At 39.2% G+C, this 26,161-nt stretch overlaps 1 protein-coding gene across 3 annotated transcripts in view; it reads right to left on the reverse strand.

The window, feature by feature from the left end:
* Nucleotides 1-26,161, reverse strand: part of PAX5 (paired box 5) — a 247,605-nt gene that overhangs the window by 25,966 nt on the left and 195,478 nt on the right. For all 3 annotated transcript variants that reach the window (XM_075825553.1, XM_075825552.1, XM_075825550.1), the window contains one exon: nucleotides 24,148-24,249. In XM_075825553.1, the coding sequence (XP_075681668.1) occupies nucleotides 24,148-24,249 (102 nt within the window). The remainder of the gene's footprint in view (nucleotides 1-24,147; nucleotides 24,250-26,161) is intronic.

Consider the following 26,161-nt stretch of genomic DNA (forward strand, 5'->3'; position numbering starts at 1 on the left):
TATTTAGGCTGGGTTCACACGACCTATTTTCAGACGTAAACGGGGCGTATTATGCCTCGTTTTACGTCTGAAAATACGGCTCCAATACGTCGGCAAACTTCTGCCCATTCATTTGAATGGGTTTGCCGACGTACTGTGCCGACGACCTGTCAAATGACGATCCGTAAATTGACTGCCTCGGCAAAGAAGTGCAGGACACTTCTTTGCAACGTAATTTGAGCCGTTCTTCATATCAATGAAGAACAGCTCAAGATTACGGGCGTCAAAGACGCCTCGCAAAATGCAAGGAGGAGCTTTTATGTCTGAAACGACGCAGCTGTTTTCTCCTGAAAACAGTCTGTCTTTTCAGACGTAAAAGACAGTTCTCGTGTGCTCATACCCATAAGGGAAAATACACTCATATACAAGAGTTGTGAATGAGTGTGAACAATGATCGTGCGATCGTGTATGGACGTGTCTTCTGTGTTTTTACATAACAAGATTCCATTTTATATATAACAAGATGTGTCTAAGTACAAAGCAGAGTAAAGGAATTATCCTTTTCGACTCTGAACACTTCCACATGGACATCATTCCAGACAGGCTTGTGTTTCACTGTTCGATCTCCTTTTTACTTCTGTACCAAATTTCCCCTCACTGACTGCTTCTGCAAACACACATTTCTATCTGTCTCTGGGGATACTCTATTGCCTGACAAGCTGAGGCTTCCAATTCTCTAGTTTTTATGCCTGAGTAGTCAACTGTCAGCCTTATGCAGTACAGGCTAGCCAAAGGCTTAAGGAGTCATTCAGCACCAACAACTAAGTAATTCTTCTGCCTACATATCAGTCCCTTCTTTTGATACGCTTGCTTTTTCAGTGTATTAATTCCATGTGAGACTCATAAGGGTTGGTAGGGGATTACAGGGTTAATAGTAAATAGTCTTTACTCTAGGGCAAGTACAATTGAAAGATACAGTATAAACAATCTGCCACAACCATGTAGGCGAAGATGACAAGATGCCGTCTAGAAACACAAAAACGTATCAATGTGTGTTGACCGCATGTTATTAATCTGAATGAGGCCTGTAAAACCCTTCCTTACTGATATTCTACCATACACTTTACACAAGCCTTAATATGAAATCATACTCAGGAAAAATACGTACTCATATTTATAATACACAAATATATCAAGTCTAAAAATTTGGTGACGTTTTGAAAAAGTCTTGATTGATTTAGTGTAAATTGTTTATATAGTGTAATAAAAAATTTCAGAAATACTATATTTTCGCCATTAAAAAATGTCCTCAAATATAAAGTCTACGCCCTGAATTCTGTCATTCATGATCATATTACAGACATCCAATTGAACGAAGCCGAGTGATAGGATGTGGAAGCAAGCATGTCTATTTCTTAGGGTGTGTATAATTAAAATTGGTTGAGTCTCTAAATAAAAGACTATTTTCTTTGTATATTTAAGTGGATTTTTTGATGAGTGCTGGGGAGGATTCTAACAAAGCTCCATTTTAGAATGACTTTATTCGAAATCTGGTGCATAAGACTAAGAATAATATGTAAAATTTCATGCAATTTAATACGAGGCAATCTCCCATCTCATGTGATAAGTAGTCGTGGTGCTTTAACCTAATAAGGCAACATACACATTTTACAGATCTAAAAAAATGCCTTAATTTTCACAGTTTTTCCCTATTCGGCCTTATTAATGCACAACATTACGGATCAGTGTTGTACGGATTCATAATATGGCACCCAATATGGGCCCAAACTGTTCATCTGTATACTTCCAATGTTATTACTGATTCATGGGGAATGCATGAGAAAAAAAAATATGGCATGCTCCATCGGATGCCATGTTACTGAGGTTTTAGGGGTGAATACTGTGCTGCATCGTGCCTACAGGTATATAATATGGAACTGAAGGGACTCAGTTTACTGCCATACATGGTTTGTACACACAGCATAGCCTTAGTCTTATTGATGAGTCCACCAATTAGCAGAAATAACTGAGGTTGGGTTTGTTCCTGTGCCCATGCTCTGTGCCCGTAGGTTATGCTGTACTACAATGCTGTTACAATACATTCTAGAAAACCAAAAGTAATTTGTTCTTAGCAGCTAGCAGAATTCAGTAATAAATTCCAAAAGGCAAATGGCATGTCTAAATGATGCTAGGACGGAGTTTAGAAATTAAATATGCTTCAGCTTTGTATATTCTATATGATGTTTTCTACACATCTACAGGAATTACCCAAAGTGTCAATTTCACTGAAACATGGGAAATGTTTACAAGGGAAGCTTTGTGAAACAAGTAAAAAATTCACACTTTTTAAATGGCTCACTTACATTCTGAGTAATAGCTGGGGACTACGCATAACATTGGTGTAAATTTAGCCTTAAAGACCCACACACAATAACTGAGACAGTCCTTAAAAGTGATAATTAATCAGATTTATGTGATCTGTCTTGAAGATGTGTAGGTATTCTTAGTGCCACTTACCTATAATTAAATATATCTACGTAAATAGCGTATCCTTCTGGAATTTCTAGCATTAGATGACTTTGTATTTGCTTTCTAACATTTTCCTTTGTAAAAGTAATCATACGGACCATGAATTTGTTGAGCAATTTCCAATAACAATCATGATCTTGGGAGTTAAGTTATGCTTGAGTGAATGGAGAATCAAGTTAAACACTGCACTTAGCAACTAAATTTACAGAAGCAGCTTGTGTTTTTCATTTAAAAAAGCATAAAGAAATAGCTATTTAATGCACAAATATGTACATCTATAAAAATTGCCATTTGCTGTAAAGCGCAACATAAATTATAGTAAAACATTAGATGACAACGACGTCTATTCTCTCAATAAAGCACATGCTACACTAAACTCTCACTCACCAGTCTTATTGCTAAGGCAACTATACCAACTGTATGGAATGTCATTCCTTTTAAGAATCCCTTAATTAGTGTTTGTACTGTATATGTAAATAGGGCAGTTACATTCAACTCTATTAAATGTGACACGACAACCCACTCCTAAAAGGATAAGTACCAAGAGCATTATGCAGCATATATCAGCGTAGTCTTTCTATTATTTACATCAATGTCAAGTATACAGTTACAATTTTATTTACGTACTATGACCCAGTTGTACTAAGACTGGCATTTCATATGCCAGTCTTAGTCAGAAGCCTGTAGGAGTAAGATGTGAGTAATTTATTAGGAGGCGCACACAACTGAAAGTGTCATTTTGATATGCTGTAGCATAAGGTACAAGCTTCAAGGATAAATTCAGCACTACGTTCATCCATAAAATCAGCAGTTTTATTTCCAAAAAGTCAAAAGCCCATATAGGATAACTGCTTCTGCGGTCTTAGTCATAGCATAGTTATCAGTAAACAAGTGAAAGTTAAAATAGTGTGCATGAATATATATTTGAACATAAAAATATTCAGTATTCAGTAACAGTTATAGTCAATGAAATAGAAGATACTGATATTATGCCTTAATATTCAGTAATGGTTAATAATGTCCTATCTGATGTTGAGACTTACAGGTTGTCGAGTTGCCAGTGTGAAAATCCAATACACTTCACGATCCAGCAACTGGCGCCTGTAGTATCCCCCCTAACAGGTCTAGTTACTCTCTTTATTCCACGGAGCTTAAATCCAGAACAGTCACCGCCATGTAGAGCAGTAGAATGACAAGAAACCGAAGATGGACTGCTATCCTGTAGATTACCTAAATCGGATAGGCGTCTGCAAATTCAGTTCTTCAAAGCACCTGTTGTGCAACCTACATAATAGATGTTACAGTTCTCACAATCTATCAAATACACTTTATGAATTTTTGAGACAAACCGTTTATTTACCTCCGCAAATTTACAGGTTCGGCAAATGTTGTGTCCACTACTGTAAACACCTGGACATTTAAGACATGTAGAGTTGGGTTTATTGTCCAGAAACACAATAGGTGAGAGTAAATTACCTATTGTAGGTGCCCATCATGAAATATATCTATAGCCTCTCTGCAGAATCTTGGACAAAGGTTAATCATGAAAAATAATCGGGACAAATGTCTAAATAATAGTAATAGCATTATATTCCTTACAATATGTAGTGCTGAAAATAGGGACGTGTTCATCTTTCTTTATTTTATTATTTTTCTCTTTCAGTAAGCATCCCCTTTCTAAATCTCTGACACAATCTTCTGCTCTGGTTAACAACCAATTAGGGTATTTTCTATTCCTTAACCTCTGTTTAACACCATGACTTTCCATTGTAAAATCCAGTTTCTTTGAACAATTACGTTTAGACCTGATTAATTCTTCCTTGGGATATTCTTAATCGAGTGAAAGGGGAGGCAGGAATTTGCATTGAAGATAGTGTTTTTTCGCAGTTGGCTTTTTATACATTTTAGTTACTATCCTTTCACCTTTATTCTTCAATGACAAATCCCAAAAAGAGTTATATTTAGGGGTCGTGGTGAGCAGTGAACCTTAGATTGTAGGAATTATTCTTGATATGGTCAACAAAACATGGAATGTCACATAGACCACCCCCAAAAAATGAGGAGGTCGTCTATGTAACGGATGTAAAAATAGGGGTTACCCAATTTGAAAATGGCTAAAATAATTTCATTAAAGACAAGGAGAATTTTGTGCCTATTAAGGCTCCCTTAGCTTGCAAATAAAACACACCATCAAAGGTAACAACATTTTTTTTAAAATAAATAACCTACAGTCATAATTAAGAATTATTTTGTTTCCTCACTGTACTTACTGTACTTCTGTAATTGATAAGATAATGCTCCAGTACGGTGAGGAAACATCACAAGTCAGTCAGCAATTGTGTGGTTGCCACTTGGTACATTGCAATTATTGCAACACATGTTTGCAATCTTTGAGATAGTCTGGGACTTCCTTGACCAGTGGCAGTAGCAGATTATCCACTAGACCTCTAATCTCTCATTCAGAGACCCAATCCCTGCCACAAAGGGGCACATAGGGGTGAAAATACCTCTTTATGGATTTTGGGTAATGAATGAAAAAAGGGGCCACAGGATCAGGAACTCAGAAATAATTCCTAGTTTTATGATTCAAAACACCCAGACTCAGACCAGTTTTAAAAGAGCTAATATGATCGTTCTAAAGTCATCTATAGGTACTAGAATTATTCAATATTTCAAGATTTACTATACTGTACAGAGTAGACTACAAAACCACTACCTTGCCTCCTTTGTCTGCTTCTCGTGTTACCAAATTAGAATTATTCCTTAAAGAGGCTCTGTCACCAGATTTTGCAACCCCTATCTGCTATTGCAGCAGATAGGCGCTGCAATGTAGATTACAGTAACGTTTTTATTTTTAAAAAACGAGCATTTTTGGCCAAGTTATGACCATTTTCGTATTTATGCAAATGAGGCTTGCAAAAGTACAACTGGGCGTGTTGAAAAGTAAAAGTACAAGTGGGCGTGTATTATGTGCGTACATCGGGGCGTGTTTACTACTATTACTAGCTGGGCTTTCTGATGAGAAGTATCATCCACTTCTCTTCAGAACGCCCAGCTTCTGGCAGTGCAGATCTGTGACGTCACTCACAGGTCCTGCATCGTGTCGGCACCAGAGGCTACAGATGATTCTGCAGCAGCATCAGCGTTTGCAGGTAAGTAGCTACATCGACTTACCTGCAAACGCCGATGCTGCTGCAGAATCATCTGTAGCCTCTGGTGCCGACACGATGCAGGACCTGTGAGTGACGTCACAGATCTGCACTGCCAGAAGCTGGGCGTTCTGAAGAGAAGTGGATGATACTTCTCTTCAGAAAGCCCAGCTAGTAAAAGTAGTAAAAACGCCCCGATGTACGCACATAATACACGCCCAGTTGTACTTTTACTTTTCAACACGCCCAGTTGTACTTTTGCAAGCCTCATTTGCATAAATACGAAAATGGTCATAACTTGGCCAAAAATGCTCGTTTTTTAAAAATAAAAACGTTACTGTAATCTACATTGCAGCGCCGATCTGCTGCAATAGCAGATAGGGGTTGCACAATCTGGTGACAGAGCCTCTTTAAATCATAAAAGGCTATTTGTTCTTCTTTATTTCAATTCTGCCAACAATGGTTACTCAGGGAATCCAATAAACTCTCAACTAATTCCTGAAATGTATCCAGTGCATGCATCCAGGATTGCATGGGATACAAATCTGAATTTTTCATTTTCATTGGGGGAATAACCATTATCTCAGTAGAAGATTCATAATGCAATTGATTTAATTGTAATTTACAATATTGTTCACAAAAGTCCAAGGACAAAGCATCAGCAAATTCTGACGGAAATTATAGTAAATCTTTCTGTCCATGGTTGCTTCCCCTTTTTTAACCCTTTCATGACCATGGGTCATTGATACCCCTGTGTCCCGGTCAAATTTTCCATTTCTGATACGCACTTCTTTAAACGATAATATCTTTGCAACTATTTGAATATCCTAACTATTCTTACTTTGTTTTTTACAAGACTTATGAGGCTTTAATTTTCTAGATTAGTTTAATTAATTACATGTTTTACATTTTTATTATGAGCAGACAAATCACTAGAAATGTGAAAAAAATACTTTTGTAACTTTTTTATATATTTATTTATGCTATTTATGTGTATGTGTGTGAATGTGTGTGTCAGTGTGTGTTTGTGTGTGTGTGTGTATATACATATATACACACTATATATATATATATATATATATATATATATATACACACTGTTGCAGCTCTTTAACAGTTAGCCTTCTTCACTCTACAGGAGAGAGGAGGCCGAAGGAGGGAGAAGGAGGGGGGAGGTATCGACACATGGGCAGAAAGATAAGTGCATACTGCTCCATTGTGAGCAGTGCTGCACTTGTGTTTTTGGTTTCATTAAAAAAAACACGTTTGTTTTATGAAACTGAATCAAAGAGGTGTCGGCACTCGTAAAGAGAGTCGACACATAGATTAGTGCAGAGCTGCTCACGCAGAAGCAGCTTCTGCACTCACTAAACCCTGCTGCACGCTGCAAACGTCTATATACGTGCAAACTACACGGGGCATCGGCAGTTAGAACGTATATAGCCATATGGCAGTCGTGAAGGGGTCAAAGTGCCAGTTGCAGCATAAAAATTTTTAAAAATGCAATTTCTTGAGAAAAATACACGTGCGCCAAACTTTTTTCTGATGAGGGCCTTAATCTTTGTAAATATTAGCGATCTTCCCACGAGCGTATTAGATAGATAGATAGATGGATGGATGGATGGATGGATGGATGGATGGATAGATAGATAGATAGATAGATAGATAGATAGATAGATAGATAGATAGATAGATAGATAGATAGATAGATAGATAGATAGATAGATAGATAGATAGATAGATAGATAAAAGTTTTTCTGCTGCATTGTAGAGATTACAGGAGGGTTTTACAGGATAGAAAAATATGGCTAATATCTTCTAAAAACAGTGTTGTGTTTGGTATTGCTACTTAGCTCCATCAATGTACATACGCTGAGTTGCAATACCACACACAACCTATGGACCGGTGTGATGCTGTTTTTGGAACAAGCAGCCACATTTTTGCAGTCTTGGACACCCTTTAAAATTATATATTGTGATATCTCAAATGGCAAACTCAACCTTACTACTAGGATTGGACAGGCCCACCAGAGTACCAGACAATTCTCCAATGAGTCCAGACTCATGATGAGCCACAAAAGTCCAGAAGTAGGCGATCCTATTTGGAGCTAATCACTTGCCACTAGGGTCTATTTCTTATGGCTTGATCCACAAATAACCTTTAGATGTTAGTGATGATCTATTATGTGTTTACAAAGATAATAACAAAGTTTATGTTCTGTATAGGGTAAGTCTTCAGACTAATTTCCTCTGGTGGGCTCAAAGAACCCCAGCCCGGTGCTCTTTACTATACTGACAAGATCATCTCTGCTAAACATGTATCATTTCTGGTCAACTTTAAACCAACTGTATGAAGTTTGGGACATTTTAAAGACAAGGTAAGGCTTCGTTCACATCTGCTCCAGGGTCCCGTTCCGACGTTCTGTCTGAGCTTTCCGTCGGAACGGGACCCTGACTGACACAAACTAAACCAAAGGTTTCCGTTTCTATCACCATTGATTTCAATGGTGACGGATCCGGTGCCAATGGTTTCCGTTTGTCTCAGTTGTGCAAGGTTTCCATCGTTTTGACGGAATCGATAGAGTATTCGACTGCGCTATTGATTCCGTCAAAACGACGGAACCCTTGCACAACGGAGACAAACGGAAACCATTGGCACTGGATCCGTCACCATTGAAATCAATGGTGATGGAAACAGAAAGCTTTGGTTTCCGTCTGTGCCACTCAAGCTCCGATGGAACGGGTGCCCTAGCGCAGATGTGAACGAAGCCAAAAGCAAATCTTTCTGTTAGAAATTGTTAGAAATTGTTAGGTCAAAATCACACAGTGCAGTTTTTAATGAGGTACAACCGATGATGTTTTAACTTTGATTTAACAATCTGACGATATTAGGACTATTTTCTGATATCAGCTGTGTTGTGACACTGTTTAGGTCCACAGAGAACAGTATTTGCATCTGATATGTGTTGTCAAGAGAGGAAAGATGAAAAAAAATCTGACAAATATCTGGTTGTTTTTTTTAAGCATTATACTCGGAATATGTTTCATCTTTACGATTCGATACAAAGGCTGACATGTAATTAAGCCTGCTGTGTTACTATACGAGTAATGCAGATCCAATTCTCACACAATATCAATTCTCCCTGGGATTTAAGAGAGCAATTATTATCATTAATATAATTCTACTCTGCCAAACTGCATATTACTTAAGTATGTCTGTATACGGTTTAAAGACAATGACTTTTTGGAGTCTAAATTACTATGAAACATATGCTCAGTAATCCATGGGGAAAGCTTTGCTGGTTGTTGACTTTAAACATGTTTAACAATGTGATATTCAAATAAAAAAAAGAGGAAAGACAGAATGGAAATAGGTTACCCTGCAATGCTTGGGGATATATATATATATATATATATATATATATATATATATTCTTTTATATTTTTTTATTTACACACACATATATATATAAATATATGTATATATATATATATATATATATATATATATATATATATACATATAGCTGTAGCTTATCTAGGTTGTTAGCTAGCTTTAATAATGTTCCAATATTTATGATTTGTTTAATATATTAATGAGACGTTTACATTTAGAATCTGTATTTCATCCACTATTAAAGGTGTTTTACAAGAGTAAAACATTGATGCTCTATCCTTATGATAGACCATCAATGTTTGATCGGTCCCCCCCCCCCCCCCCCACCCAAGATCACCCCAATCATCATAATGAAGGGGCCTTTTGAATGTTTATCCAGGCACAGGAGCTCATCTGTACTTTTAACTGTGCCTGGTACTACAGCTTTGCCCCATTCAGTCTTGACGGTTTCAGCCCCTCCAATCAAAAGAATAGCCCATCAACGTTTTATCCCAGAAAACCCTTTGAGGTCATACACATTACATAAATGCCAGCGTGTTTCAGCAGGAAGGATCCACCAAGTGTCTAATGGGTATGGGGTAGCACAACGGTCTCATGACATTTGTGGAAAACAAGCATAAGACAGGTTAGATTTTTTTATTGCCCCAAAAATTTAGTCGCTACCAGATATAATCTCGTCTGAAATAAGTGTATATGTTTATAGGGAATTCAAGGGAGATAGCAGGTTTGGCTAACAGTTATTAAGTCTATGGCCAGCTTTACTCATTGGCCCCAAAATTTGGAAAAGTACTCTTCAAGATGGGAACAAGCTTGTCTCTCAAACAAAATGGAAACACAAAAGGTTTGAGAAGGGGAATGTGGCTTTCACCTTACTCTTCGCTAAATGGCAAGAGCGAACAAAGGATGGAAAGTTAGACTAAAGCAGTGCTGTATTTCATTTTACATTTAGCCTTATAGCAGTAGCATGGCTTATAACCCATATCGTTATGCAACTATCCACCTCTAAAGACAAATATCTTCACATAATTATATTTTTCTTATCTATACCATAGCAAATCTAAATCAAATACAAAATCTGAATTGTGCCATTGATCATGGTTGATAATTTACCGCAAATCAATGTGCATACAATACTAAATCAGTATACAAAGAGTGCCCAGTAGGTATAGACATAGAAGGAAACATCTGTGAAAGTACACTATAATAAACTTGTCTCAAATATCTACAACATCTCTTCATTTACTGTTCTCTTTAGGCCTATTGATGTATAAAAGAACTACTTTTGTACTTTTAATTATGAGGTTGGACACACAGTAATGTGTTACAAGTGAGGGATCGGTCCTGTCAAACCAATCTGATCAGCCTATAGACTGGACCTGGGTAAGGCTGTGAATGTTGTGTATCTAGACTTTTCAAAAGCATTTGATACTGTGTCACAGTGCTGGGTGGACTAGTGGAAATATGTGTTTTTGGGTTAACAACTGGCTCAGTGATAGAAAACAGAGGGTGGTTATTAATGGTACATCCTCAGATTGGTTCACAGTTACCAGTGGGGTATCATAGGGGTCAGTTTTGTGCACTCCACTTTTTAATATGTTTCTTATTCACGTTGTAGAGGGCTTACAGAGTATTGTTTATAATTTCTGGATGATACTAAGCTTTGTAAAGTAATCAACACAGGGGAGGATAATGTAATGCTAGAGGGATTTGGGGAAGCTGGAGGTTTGGGCAGAGAAATGGCAAATTAAGTTAAATGTAGAGGCCGAGTGTAATGACAGGTATAGGAAAACAGACAAGTGAGCCCTAATCTACCCGCCACTCAGTCCCTGCCTATTTGCAACGACCCGCCCTAGGCGACGGGGTACAACTTGGCGACGGTCCCTACACTCCGTAAGTGCACGACAGACAACCAGACAAGGAAACACAGAACAAAGGGAAACGGGGCAGTTGCCCACGGCAACAAGAGTAGAAAACGAGCCGAGTCAAACCAGGAGAGTACGAGGTGCCAAACGCAGAGCAGGAGAGTAGTGAACAAGCCGAGTCAAACCAGGAGTGTACGAGGTACCAAACGCAGAGCAGAAGAGTAGTCAGTAAGCCAGGGTCAATACGAAGCAGGGACAAGTAGTTCAAGAAGCTGCAGCAGGGCCAGGAAACCAACAGAGAAGAATCACAAGCAAGGAGGAACAGGAAAGGCAGGTATAAATAGACAGAGGGCGGGAGCTAGCTCCGTCTGGCCAGGCTGTGATAGGCTCTCCCACTCCTAAGCCTGCCATCCTGAGTGGTGGAAGATGGAGTCAGTCTCACAGACATAGAAGCAGGTGCAGACTGATTACCTATGGGCGTGGATACAGAAGCTGTGCCTGGCAGATCCTTAACACCGAGAAAACAAATGTTACAATTATGTATTAAATAGTAAAACTACCACTGAAAAAGACTTGGGGATATTGGTGGACAGTAAATTTAGCTTGAGCAACCAGTGCCAGGCAGCTGCTGCCAAGGTAAATTAAATTATGAAATGCATCATAGAGGCATAGATGCTCATGACAAGAACATAGTTTAGCCATTATACACATCGCTAGTCAGACCACACTTGGAATATTGTGTACAGTTTTGGGCACTTGTTTATAAGAAGGACGTGGGCTGAACTAGAATGGGTCAAGAGGAGGTGGACCAAGGTAATTAAGGGAATGGGTGTATTGCAATGCCAAGAAACGTTATCAAACTTGGGGTTATTCAGTTTAGAAAAAAGACAGCTATGGGGCAATATAGTTACAAAATACAAATATATAAATGTACAGTATAGAAATCTTTCTAATGATCTTTTTACATTTAGATCTGTTACCATGACAATGGGTTATCCTCTACGTCTAGAGGAAAAAAGGTTTCACTATCATCACAAACAGGGATTCTTTACTGTAAGAGCGGTGAGACTATGGAAATTCCTGCCACAGGATGTTGTGATGGTTGATTCTTTGAGCAAGTTCAGGAAGTTCCTGGATGCCTTTCATGAAAGACATAATATTAGCATATTACAACTTTTGAGTACTAGATTCTTGAGATGGGGCATTAATCCAGAAATTTCTTCTGATTGCTATATTTGGAGTGGGGAAGGAATTTTTCCCCCTAATATGGGGCAATTGGTACCTGCCCTATAGGGGATTTTACCTTCCTCTGGATTAACACTGTAGGATTATAGGTTGGACTTTTTCAAGCTTATTTATTATGTACATAAGAATACAAGAATATCAAGCAACCATTAAAGCTTTACAACACTAATAATTCTCAGAAACAGAGACTAAATGGGGGTGTACATGGGCAGATTTCTGATCATACAGGCTGATGCAAAAGGTATGTGGATAAATGATCGTCAATACGATCGTTTGGCTCTCATACAGCGCTGATTTTATAAGATGCTTAACAGATGCGATCAGCTAACATACGAGTGCTTGCGTGTTTGTCGGCAGATCATTACAATGTCTACACGAGCCAACAATTGGGAACGAGCGTTTTATGAACGCTTGTTCACCCGATCATTGACCCATGCAAGTTGGCTTCCAATTAACCCTCTGAACCTGCAGATTTTCTGTTAGAATTCTCACCCTGAACCAATGTAAATGAAACAATGATAAGCGGTATCTCACTTACCAGGTTTAATGGAAACATTTTAAGCAATGACATGATTATTACGAAATCCACACATTTTATTGAATTTAGTAGCATTTGTAGAAATCAAGTTATGCTAAAAATATCAACTGTCTAAGGGCATGACCACACATGGCGGAATTCCTCCGCAACTGTCCGCATCAATGCCGCACCTAATCCGGGTTGCGGATTACGGCTGCGGATCTGCACAAAATGTGCAGAAAATTGATGCGGACTGGCCGCTGCGGACTGCAGGAAAAGTGCTTCCCTTCTCCCTATTCAGTGCAGGATAGAGAGAAGGGACAGCACTTTCCCTAGTGAAAGTCAAAGAAATTCATACTTACCGCCCGTTGTCTTGGTGACGCGTCCCTCTTTCGGCATCCAGCCCGACCTCCCTGGATGACGCTCCAGTCCATGTGACCGCTGCAGCCTGTGCTTGGCCTGTGATTGGCTGCAGCCGTCACTTAGAATGAAACGTCATCCTGGGAGGCCGGACTGGAGACAGACGCAGGGAGTTCTCGGTAAGTATGAACTTATATGTTTTTTTACAGATACATGTATATTGAGATCGGTAGTCACTGTCCCGGGTGCAGAAACAGTTACTGCCGATCGCGTAACTCTTTCAGCACCCTGGACAGTGACTATTTACAGACGTCTCCTAGCAACGCTCCCGTCATTACGGGAGCCCCATTGACTTCCTCAGTCTGGCTGTAGACCTAGAAATACATAGGTCCAGCCAGAATGAAGAAATGTCATGGTAGTAAAAACAATACGCTCCGCAGCACACATAAGATCTGCGGACTTCATTGCGGAATTTTGACTCTCCATTGAAGTCAATGGAGAAATTCCGCCATGAGTCCGCAACCAGTCCGCCACTGCTCCGCAACAGACAGAGCATGCTGCGGACACCAAATTCCGCTCCGCAGCCTATGCTCCGCAGCGGAATTGTACGCATCGTGTAAACGAACACTGCTAAATTAAAGTGAAAGTCAATGGAGAAACGGCTCCGCTGCGGATTAACGCTGCGGAGTGTCCGCAGCGGAATTTAAGTGAAATTCCGCCATGTGTGAACCCGCCCTAATGCATCCCCTGCATTTTCCTTTAAAAAAAAACCACACACAGTATTTCATTAAGAAACTATTGCTCTGCAAAAGACCCCAATTTGTTTAACTCAAGAACAACAATTAAATATAACAAGAGGTGTGAAACAGTAGGTAAAATAAAATATTATACTTCTGATATACACTGAAAACGATTTACAACTAAACAAACATAGTATATGCAAAAAATTGCTAAGTGTCAGTCATAATATGCTAGTGAAAAGTCACGTTCTACAGTGCCATGTGCCTGTCATATAATCCTGACCCAAGGGTCAAGGGACAGTGGTCTTTTCCTATTTGCTGTCAACTTCTAGTGATGGGGTTCTGACCCTGGTGCTACTTTTCATTGATGCTATAATATCCAAGTAAGGCAGTTCAATTCCATCTCTCCACCGCTATTGCTTTTGATTGTTGTATGTCTACCTATGAGTCACAGTGGACTTAGGCTGGCCACACACAGAAGAAATTTATTTGGTGAACCTTAAAGATTTTAAAGGGATCGCACAAACCCATGTGTATGGGGATGACAATACTGCCTGTTGACATCTATAGACATGTTGGAAGAAAGCTGTCAGTGGAATAGTTACAGGTATGGGCAGCTTTAAGCTGGTCAAACCAATTAAATAGCTGTCACCTAAATAGGTGTTCGGCCGACAGCTATCTCACCCAACTGAAAATGTATGGACGATCCAGCACATTTCCATGTCTCTCCAGACAATCCCATAAACAGCGTCAAAATTCCTTGTGTGAATCCAATTTGGGCTTGTATTGGTGCAAATACAAGAGAGCATGATCTAGATGACCATAAACGCTGCTGCATTCATAAAAATACAGCTGATTTTGCGGGGGAAGCCTTTTCTGGCCAGACATTTTCCCTGCAGTGGCCACTGCAGAGAAAATATAGTATTACATGGCAGCCATTCAGATGAATGGCTGTCCATGTAATATATGGATGCCTCGAGTCTGCCTGAGCGGGAGCTGCTCTTACAGAGCGGCTCTCTGTTCTGATCCATAGAGGGGGTCCTGAGTGGGGGAACCCCCTCTACGACATATATATTCCCCAATAAGACATGTGGACAGGATTGTCTTTATGAGACATCCCCTATTTAAGCTTCTTGTTTTCAGGAAAAGTATGGATATAGCAAAATAACAACACTTGCCCTGACATCGATAGATATTAGATATAGATATATTAGATATCCGCTTTCCTTTTACTCTTGAGTACATTTTAATTCTTATTGTTTTCATCCAAAATTTCTGCTTTACATTATTGTATGTGATTTGAAACAGAACAAATAAACAAATAAAAAAAAAAAGAACAGGGCTAACTACATAGCAGCACATTAAATACAAATATTAGAAATAAATAATATTTTTAGTATTTCTAATAATTAAAAAATATATATATGACAATATTTTTATGTGGATAATATTATGGAATGTATTGTTTTCAGTGGTGATAATGTAATTTTTTTCGATTTAAGTTAATATTTTTTGCAATATAATAGGTATGTTTCTAGCAAAATAATTGTAAAAGTTTTAATGCTGCTTTGTTGTTCAGTGGCCATTAATGCACAAAATGTCACTTGTGACTAATGAGATGGAAGTCATGGAGGATATACCTTGCTGTGAATTTGCTAGGCTAGTCTTGACCTGTGTTGCCTCATATTAAAATTTAATGTTGCCTTCAACATATTTTGTGGTTTTTGTACGGAAAAATATACATAAAGAAAAAATTCAAGTATTACCCACGAATACAGACATAAATTTACATATGTTTACTAATAAACACAACAATTGAAAAAGATACTGTAATTTATATAAATAACAGTTTGGTGGATCAATGAACCTCATATCATAAAGCATATCACTTGAAAATAGAACTAACAACTAGAAACATGGCTGAAGCTTATGTAGAAATTAATGGAGACTGACTGACGTGAAAAATATTTTGGAAGTACAGTGACTTTGTTTTTAGTAATTGTTTTTAATCTTTATTTAAAGTACACTATATGGACAAAAGTATTGGGACACACCTCTTTCTCACTGAATTCAGGTGTTTCAGTCAGTCCCATTGCCACAGGTGTATAAAATTCAGCACCCAATAAACCCCACAAAGCAACTACAACCAAACCAGGTCTGCAGTTTTCTATTAACATAACCTTTAAACCACACGTGCCCAACCGGCAACTCATGAGCCACATGTGGTCTTTCCTCACTAGTAGGGGCAATCACAGTGCACAATATGTCCTTACGGATCATGCACATGACCATGTGTGCCATCCGAGTCCCATCAGTGATCCGAGGAAAGATAGGACACGTTCTATCTTTCTTCACATCGGAGACTCGAAACATTTTTCACGGACCCGATTCACCCGTCAAAGTGAATGGATCCGTGAAGACTATCGGGTGCCACTAGGATGCCGTCAAAAATGGCCCAAGTGGCACAACGGTCGTGTGCAAGAGGCCTTAAAGTTTTTCCAGCCTAAAATATTTATCACCCACTGGATAGGTTATAAATGTTGGGTGGGGGTCCAGCAGCACGACTATGGCAAGGAGGGGTTTAAATGCACCTGTGGTCGAGCATGTGCACTGTCACTTCACTCAAGTCTATAACACTGACTGAAACAGTCGAGCACAGCAGTCAGACCCCCACTGATCTAACATTTCTCACCTATCTCGTGGGTGATACATATTTTAGGCTGGAATAATCCTTTAATAACATGAAGTATATTTGCTATGATTTACTGCATGCCTAATTTCTCTGGCCAATGGAGAAAGACCCAGACGAGAGGCAGAGACAGGGACTTGATGAGGATGGGCCAGGAGGATAGGGATAGATGGGAACATTATTTCACTAGCAACATCGGCAGTGTAAATGGGTGCTTCAGCAGTAGAGCAGCTTCTTTTCGTTTTATCATGACCCATCTATGATACCATAAGGAATTGTACCAGGACTACAGTGTCCCATTGCATTGCAGCCACATTGCATTTCAACTGTTTACAGATAGGAAAAGCACTGCCTGGCTACAATAGAATGTGATGTTGATATGTGATGACATTGCATCCAACGTCGCCATCTAGTGCAAGCTTCATTCATAACTCTGAAATAGACTTAAAGGAACACTCCGGGCAAAACTCATACACTGTGTTATGCCTAGTGCATGGCCTAAGGGAGGGAGGGAGGGAAGAATGACTCAAGGATTCAAAGAAAACCAAAATGAGAATTACTGTGGGTCGTCACCCCCCCCCCCCCCTACAGCATAATGCAGTGCATGAGTGTTGCCTGGTGTGTCCATCAATTGAAGTTTTATAAGTTTTATATTTAACTTCGCACTAAATTTGCTCCAAGTTTGTAATATCTCTCATGTCAAAATTTCATTGCTACCTCTTACAATAGTACAGTACAATGTGATGCCGATCTGTCTGGGACCAACAAAATAAATGCTGAATAAAATGCAATAATAAGTATAGCTGTTTTGAAAACTTTTTTTTAATACAAATCTTGTTAAAAATTACTAAAAATATTCCCTTGCACTTCAAATATACATTTTAAAGTTGTTTTTGTCATTCGTTGGACCTAGATGGTATTTGATAGATGTCTGCATTGTAATGACTTAAAGGGGTATTCCCAGAATCGACAATTATCACCTATCCATAGGACCCCACTGGGTCTTGAAACCCCCGTTACTCCACACTGCTCCACCGGAGTGAGGAGGACATTGATTAAAGCGGCAGTCCAGCATGCACGCTTCCGCTCCATTCAGAGTCTAAAGGAATGATGGAAACAGCCTAGTACCATCGGTACCATAGACATTGAATGGAGCGGCAGACGCATGTTCAACCGCAGCTCTATTCAAGCTCATCCTCACTGGGAGGGGCTGTAGGTGAGGATCTGGGTGTTTGGGACCCCCGTACTCACGATTGGTGGTTGGGTCCCAGCACGGGGGCTTCCAAAGGTGTACAGGTACACAACATGAAGCTAGAGATTTTCCTCGGATTACAGTTTATTTCTGAACTTAAACAGAAGTCTGATAAAATTTACTCTATTGATACATGACTTGTGTGCTATAAAGCTCATATGATAGGGCCGAATTACTGCAATCAGTATAAAAGTACAGAAGCTGCCTTTAATAACGTTGTCCCATTTAGAGCAATATAGTAAAAGAAACCACAGAAAATACATGTGACACAACTCTCATATAATGTGGCATGTTTATATTCCTTCTATTATAAAACAAATGATTGCTAGAAAGATACAGTCTGATACGTTAAAATGCCTGAACATGCATATATAATGTACAGAATAGAATGAATTTATCACATTAGTTACAAACAATGGTATTGTAAGCACAAGAACTAAAACCTGCCAATCCCTTGGGGACAGTGCTGCAAAACCAGTGGGTCCATTTATTTAACTGTGAACGATAACCCCTTGTAGAGATAACAATGCTCTCATATAGTTGACTGATACAAGCTGAGCTGTCATTCATAAAGTGTCCCCTGCGGTTTCTTTCGATGAGAATCCTGAAGGGTGGGTTTTCTGGGCCACTTCTGTCAGAATCTCAAAAGAAACATGGCAGAGAGTGTGGGTCTGACAGCTCGGCTGCTGAATTAGGACCATTTGCATGCTAATTTTCACCATGCTTAGCTCTCTGGCAGATCTGGAGCAAGGAACGGCCTCTGCATGTTTAGAACAATGCTTGACTGATCTAGCTGCGTTAACGAGCAAATTATGGTAATTTTGTTATTACAAATGCATAGAAATTTCCAGAGTGGAGAAATGCACTGTTATTCTGTTCTTCCTTCTTCTCTCTTCTGAACACTGAACCTTTTGTTTATACACACTTTGCTTTGCTTACTTATGTTTAGATAGCCATAATTTTTTACTTTGCTATTGGCTTTTTTGTTTTCACTGCAGATAAACATTCGGTAACTATAAAAATAAAAACCTCACTATTTCTTTACTACTGAGATGATTTTTGTTCTTTACCAAGGAAAAATATTGATATTTTAAATCCACCTTACAATAGTAATACATTTTTACTTCAAGAACCGGTCCCATTTATACTGGTGCAGTTTTTAGCAGAAGTTAAGAATGTATGTTTGTTCTGCTATTAGTTCTATGGGTAACCAGCATTTGGACTATTAATTGGTGATCTATGATTATGGGGCCAAAATCATTGATCACTAGATAACTGAAAACTAAGGCCCTATTACACGGGCCAATGATGGGGCAAACAAGCGTTCATATGAACGCTTGTTCCCGATCATTGCCCTGTGTAAACAGGGCAACGGTCAGCGATGAACGAGCAAAGGTTTGTTCATCTGCTGATCTGCTCTTTTATGCAGAATTAAAAATCATTGTTGTCGGCAGCACATCTCCCTGTGTAAACACGCTGCGAACATGATGAAAATGTCTGCACAAGCAATCGAAGTAACAAGCGCTCGTCCCTATACATAAGCAATCATGACTCCGTGTGAAAGGAGCAAACAAGTGCCGATCAACGAGCTGTCTCATTGATCGGCGCTCGCTTACACGGCCCACGTCGAGCCGTGTAATAGGACCGTTAGCAACAATGTTCAGTGACCAGGTTATATCCGCAGGTCCAATTTCTCTGATATCACCACTGGAAGCTTTGTGCAATCGCTCATTTAAACCAAAAGGCAACCATGTAATGCAAAAATGCAAGATTATGTTGAGTTCTCCCATTCCATAGGGAATATGAAAAGGGGTGGTCCAGATGAGACAACACATTTATAGGGTTCTTCCCAACTCAGACATTTATGGCATATCCACAGCATATGCAATTCAAATGTCTCATAGATGCGGGTCCCAGCTCAGGGACCGGCGCCTCTATCAAGAATGGGGGACACCCGACCCTTGTTTCGTTTGGTGAGGCAGCCTGTTTCTGTAACACAATGGAGTCCCTGTCTGGAATCGGTAGCTAGTAGTATCTACTTGGCCAGAAAATTGATTGGACTGAAAAACTATTCTTATTTATTAGTAATAATTAACAGTATGATTGTAGTCGTTAAAGCGTAGCTATAATTAGAGAAAAAAAAATCACAATCAGTACCAGATTTACATCTCAGAAGCCCATAGGTACAGATTTTCTGGTGTTTTAGGCTTTCTTCACACATAGATACTTTCTGGCATTTTAAGCTGCATCAAAAAACGCTTCTAAAAATGACAGCTTTATTAAAAGGCATGCGTGCATTTTTATAGCATTTTTAGTGGTGTTTTTGGTGAAGTTTTTCAGTTAGTGTCATTATGTACATGCCTTTCTGCGTTTTTGAAGTCCTGTAGAGGAACCTTTGAGAAAACACCAGAAAAAGTGCCACATCCAGAGCTTGCTGCGTTTGAAAAAAGATGTAATTGACTACAAAAGTGCCACACAAAAAAAAAAAACAGCGTATGTAGTGCTTTTTATATTTTACTATAGACTTTAATGTAACATCTAGCTGCACAAAAAATTGCACCACAGAAACACGAATAAAAACGCCATGATAAATGCTTAGATTCCATCCATCAAGTAGGCCACACCTTACAATCTCTACTTGTTAAAATGGTTCATTGACAATAAGGACTCTTTTACATGGTCACTCTTTTCTCTGGCCGGTAAATAAGCGCTGATCGACAATACTGCATTTTGATCGGCGCTTGTTAGACTTGTTAAACAGAGCAGTTGATTGGATGTATGGGACGAACAATTGTTAATACGATCGTTCGTCCCCATGCTCTTGCATCCAGTCTGCAGCACATCCCCTGCTTACACTGTTGCCGGTAAGAGACCATTTTTCAAGTCGCATAAAAGAGCCGATCAGCCTTCAAATGAGTGTTTGTTCGTTTGTTGGCTGATCGCTGCCCTATTTACACAGGGCGAACGAGTGTCCGTACCAGCGCAAGTTCACCGGATCATTGGCCCATTTATAAGGACCTTGAGCTGATCACAAAGTGTCCCCCTGCTGGGACCCCCAGAGATCAGCTGTAATCTGTGGGGAAACCTGGCAGTAAGTGTTCACTTTCCCTGCAGCACCACGCAGGTGAAATTAAGTATTACACAGTGCCCATTCAAATCAATGGGTTTGTTTGTGTAATGCAGGTCCTCTAATGTGAGAGATGATCTTTGTAGCCTCTCTCTATTCTGGTCAAGAGATCCTGCGGGGCTGCCACAGCCCAACAAATTTAATATAATTTAACAAAAAATGGACATAAATAATGCAGAAATCTCCGTCAGTAGCTTGTAGCTGGGGCACCTCTTAAGAAACTTGTTGCATTTTACTCTGGCTGGCTTCTGTCTAACACTGGTGTATAAAGTGCCAGTCTAAGTAAATCTGGTCCATTGTGTTTAACCTGCATATTTTGGTCCTTTTTCCACCCCCTGCCTGTTTATGTGACATTTCCACTCTCCATGCTTGCCAAGTGGGAATGGACTATCCTTGGTGAGATGTAAGAGTGTTGCTATCTGCTCTGAGCCAATCAGATGTCTATATCTACTCCATCTCCACTACCCCACACAGGCAGTTTCAGTGCAATACTGAGTGATAAACCCGTAACTACATCCCACTCTTCTCTGTCTATTACTTACTATTTTACTCTAGAGGGAGTTTTGGAGACTGAGGAGGATTTGGAAAATTTACAGAGAGCCTGCAGGCACAGAAACGGGGATTAAAGGCTACTAGAAGGTGAAGAAGATACCACTTTCCTCTTATGACATAGTATATATTTACTGCATTCCTGATTTATGCAAAAAAATATATATATTGATGGCACGCTTTAACAAAGGCATTACATACATTTCAAATTTGGGCACTGCACGTGTTAAATCTGAAAAATTATACTATCAATAATGTCATTTTTCCATGATACCAAAATATCTTTGCATGTCTTTGGTTTATAGGTAAACATTCCAATATATGATTACATCTGATTCTAGTCAATTCATTCTATTACATAGTTAGTTTGGTTAGGTGTTAGAAAATGAAGAAAACTGGAATTAAATATAGATGGAATACTGTGGACTTTCCAGACTTAAGGCCTCATGCCCACAGAAGAGCTGTCTGTAGGGAAGCTGTGTGTAGGCCCACAGTTCCTTCCACTCCATATTACAGAGCCGGAGGCAAACTGTGCGGCGCCACATGTTGTTCCATACGGGGCCATATTTACGGAGATATTCTCCCTCAGAAGCATAAAGAACCGCTCTATAATAAGGTATTTTATGGAACATGGAACCTTGATTTCATACGGAGGTACATGGAGGTACAGTACGGCCCCATAAAAGTCTATGACCACGCATTAATGCTCCGTACAACTCGAAGGTTATATAGAGCTTTAAAATGCCTGTGCACGTGAGGCTTTATAATGAGAGGAACTCTTTTTTCCCTCATCCACACCATTAATTATAATTTACATGTTATTTTTTTAGGACTTTTAATTTTTGTTGAGTCCTCCTGTGTTATATAATTATATAAAACAGACAAATATGAATAATTTCAGTAAAAAAAAGATAAGATTAAGCTAAAAAGATTTGTTTGTTTATATATAAGTTTAATTTTATTAGAAAAATAGACCTTTACCCAAGAATTTTTGTTATCTAGTAAGAGCATTCTCAGAACCTCCATATTTTGTCAAATATTTTACCTGCTAGCACAGTAACACACATATTCACAGACTGACAGCTAAAAGTAGCTTGCAAGTTACTTCATTGAGAAGTTGTCATTATGGTTTATTGGACAGCTGCCATCAACTGTGTTGACAACCTTTCAATGACTTCAGATTAGATTCACGCTATTCTTGGCTGTCAACATAAGAGAAGTGTTAGCTGGCATGTCTTCTGAACTTTTGTCAGGACTGATGGCCAAATAAAATCTCATAGTAAAATGTTATTCTAATATGATGTACCACTTTAAGGAGTCAGACCCAACATCCTTACCTTGATTTTGTTATTGTATAAAAATATATCTTAGTTCAGAACTGCAGATATCCATTCATAATGTTATAAAGCAGGTCTTTTTAAGTTCATAGCTTGTCCTAATTCAAAAGCACTGTCCAAAACCACAATAAGGAGAGCGCTTACCTGTATCAGGGACTATTTTACTGAAATGTGTTAAAAGTTACACACAGAGGGTAAGTTAAAGCTCCTGGTCCCAATGCAAAAATAACATCCCCTCCTACCAAGTATCACTTATAATCCGGATGTCTTTTTATGTGGCAGAGGGGCCGTTTGGTTCCCTTATGCTTCAGACTAGGTGCTACTGCTACCTCTATACACCCTTTAGTTACGACCCTGACTACAGTACATCTTCCAATCCTTTCATTCAATATACTTTTAGGCTGGGTTCCCACGTAGCATAAGCGCTGCTAAATTTCCGCAACAGAATTACAGTAGCAGCAAAGTGAATGAGATTTGAAAAAAATCTCATGCAAACTCTGCAGATAAAATCCGCAGCGAAAACATTTATAAATTAACCTGCGGTGCGGTTTTTAAATTTGCAGCATGTCATGTCACGTCCGTTGGTTTTCTGTTGCAGGTTTTCCCAATTGAATTCAATGGGGAGGTAAAACCCGCAACAAATAACAAGTGTTGCAACTTTTAAAACAGAAACGCTGCGATTCCGCTGCAAAAAAAAAAAGACAAAAAAACCCTTCTTTAAAAATCCTTCTCTCTTTAATAAAGAAGCTTATACCTACCACTGGCCATTGCCATAGCGACACGGTCCTCTGTTATTTGTGCAGCCAGGCCTGATGACATTCCATCTCCCATGTGACTGCTGCAGCCAATCACAGGCTACAGCGTCATTCCAGGAGGCCGAGCTGCACAAAGAACAGAGGAACGCGTCGCGCTATGACAATGGCCAGGGGTAGGTATTAGCTTTTTTTTCATTTTCAAGCACTGAGATTCCGGCTGAAAAACTGCACCACAATTTGGTGTATTTATTTTTTGGAAAATTCCCTGCGGGTTCTAGATCAGATACGCTGCGTACTTTCTCTTCGACCTGTGGGAACCCAGCCGTATGACGTTATATTGATTGGATTGCTCTGAAATATAAAGGACATGACGGTAAGTAGTTGGATACCTAGGTGCTGTATACTTTGCTACACACAACAGGTCCCCAGTATAAAGATCACACTCATAATAGTAAATTAGGAAAATGATGTGAAATCCACATGGGATTCAGTTCCTCAGCATGGATTGATTAAAGAGTACAAATAAAATGCTGTATTGAAATGGCATCTTGCTTTGCCGTGATGTAATAAAACTTGAACCTTATGCAGTCAATTTGCTTTTATATTATTCAGAAACAGACTTCGCAATATATCTTGCTACATTTGTTCTTGCAAACTCACCAGGCACCATTCCTGTCAGCGTTGGAGCAGAGTAGCTGCCCTGTCCGGCAGGGGGGACGTGCGGAGGGTACCCAGGGAGGGTTGTGCTTGCCAAATCACGACCTAGAGAATCAAGCAGAGCAAATCACAATGCGAAATCTCACAAATGCCAGGCATGTTTTTAGATCTCCCTTAGAGCGGTGAGCCCTGCCAATGCATTTGTCATCAGTGCACAGTGTGAATATCAAGATATCTTGATATTCTTGGTAGGAAAACACATTACTTTCTTTGTGTCTACAATATTGCTGAAAATGTGTTACACAGTGAGTATGAAAAAAGATCATTTAGAAAAGAAAAGTATTATGCGACATACTGGCATAGAGACTTCCATATTTCATATTGGCATGCCAATTGGCATGGAATTTTTTTTTTTAAATATACAGTATGGTGATAGTTTAATAAAACATATAAACTATGTATCGTCTTACACAAGGATACACATAAGTGAGGCAAGCAAGGGAAAGACATGAGGCAGGTTTGTAGACATTTATAATCTGAAATAAAACATGGACATTTTTACTGGATTCTTTTTTTCCCTATTCTTAACTAAAATTTGTTTTTTTTGTCAGTATATTTACTTACAATTTGTAATCTTTCAATGTAATGACATTTTATTAACCTAATAGGAAACAGTTAATAAAGTGGGGGGTCCCCCTTTAGGAGCCCTTTATTTATTAACTAAAGCGAGAGTGGTTTCATAGAGTATCTATCGCTCTTGAGAACCCAACCCATCCATGCATAACACAGACAGCACAATGATTTCAATGGAAGCGGTGCAATGTTTTATTCCCCCAGTGGGGGCACTGCATGGGAATTGACCACTTGATATTTTGTTCCCCCGCAGATTACAGCTGATTGATGAAGATCCAACCTTGTTATCATTGAGGGATCCTTCTATCAAAAAGAGATTGTCCAAAGTGGAAACCTTATTTACAAATTCAATATCAATTGTTTATTAAAAATTACCAGAAAATAAAAATGTAATGTACAAATGAGTGTGTTTCAATTTTCATATCAAATAAACTCTAAAGATAAAGTCTAAATTTAAAACCGGACACATATGGCCAGGTATCTCTTCAACACGACGTGTCCGTGAGAAATCAGTGAAATCTCTGCACCTCTACTGGTAATGGCAATGCAGCAAGGTGTCAATAATTTCCTTTTCTATGGGGAAAAGGAAGGATCATTTACATTGCTGGGAGATGTACAACATGTTGTAAATCCTTCCTGGGAGATGACAAGTCCTTCTGATCATGGCCCAATTATAGGTCCGATCATTGGATTGGGCAGAAATATAGGGCCATGTGAGCCAGCTGTATCTAAGTTTCTGTGCAGTACATTGCAATCTATTGCCCTCTGTAATCTGCCATTTTCAGCTGGGGAGAGTGTTCTTCAATGATATTGCTGAAAGCAAGTCCAGAAAAATGTCTGCCCCAATAATGACTATTTCATGTCACATACCTTCAGATTTGAGAATCCAAAAACATTTAAATTTCCTAATTTTATTTGAAGATCTCTTTATAAGCTTTAGGCTGGGTTCACACGACCTATTTTCAGACATAAACGAGGCGTATTATGCCTCGTTTTACGTCTGAAAATAGGGCTACAATACGTCGGCAAACATCTGCCCATTCATTTGAATGGGTTTGCCGACGTACTGTGCAGACGACCTGTCATTTACGCGTCGTCGTTTGACAGCTGTCAAACGACGACGCGTAAATTGACTGCCTCGGCAAAGAAGTGCAGGACACTTCTTTGCTACGTAATTTGAGCCGTTCTTCATTGAAGTCAATGAAGAGCAGCTCAAGATTTACGGGCGTCAAAGACGCCTCGCAAAATGCGAGGAGGAGCTTTTACGTCTGAAACGAGGCAGCTGTTTTCTCCTGAAAACAGTCTGTCTTTTCAGACGTAAAAGCAAGCTAGCGTGTGCACATACCCTGACTGTGTATGCTTTCTCCTTTAAATTTAGTATTCA

This window comes from Rhinoderma darwinii, chromosome 1 (assembly GCF_050947455.1).
Source record: "Rhinoderma darwinii isolate aRhiDar2 chromosome 1, aRhiDar2.hap1, whole genome shotgun sequence".
Classification (NCBI taxonomy): Eukaryota; Metazoa; Chordata; class Amphibia; order Anura; family Rhinodermatidae; genus Rhinoderma; species Rhinoderma darwinii.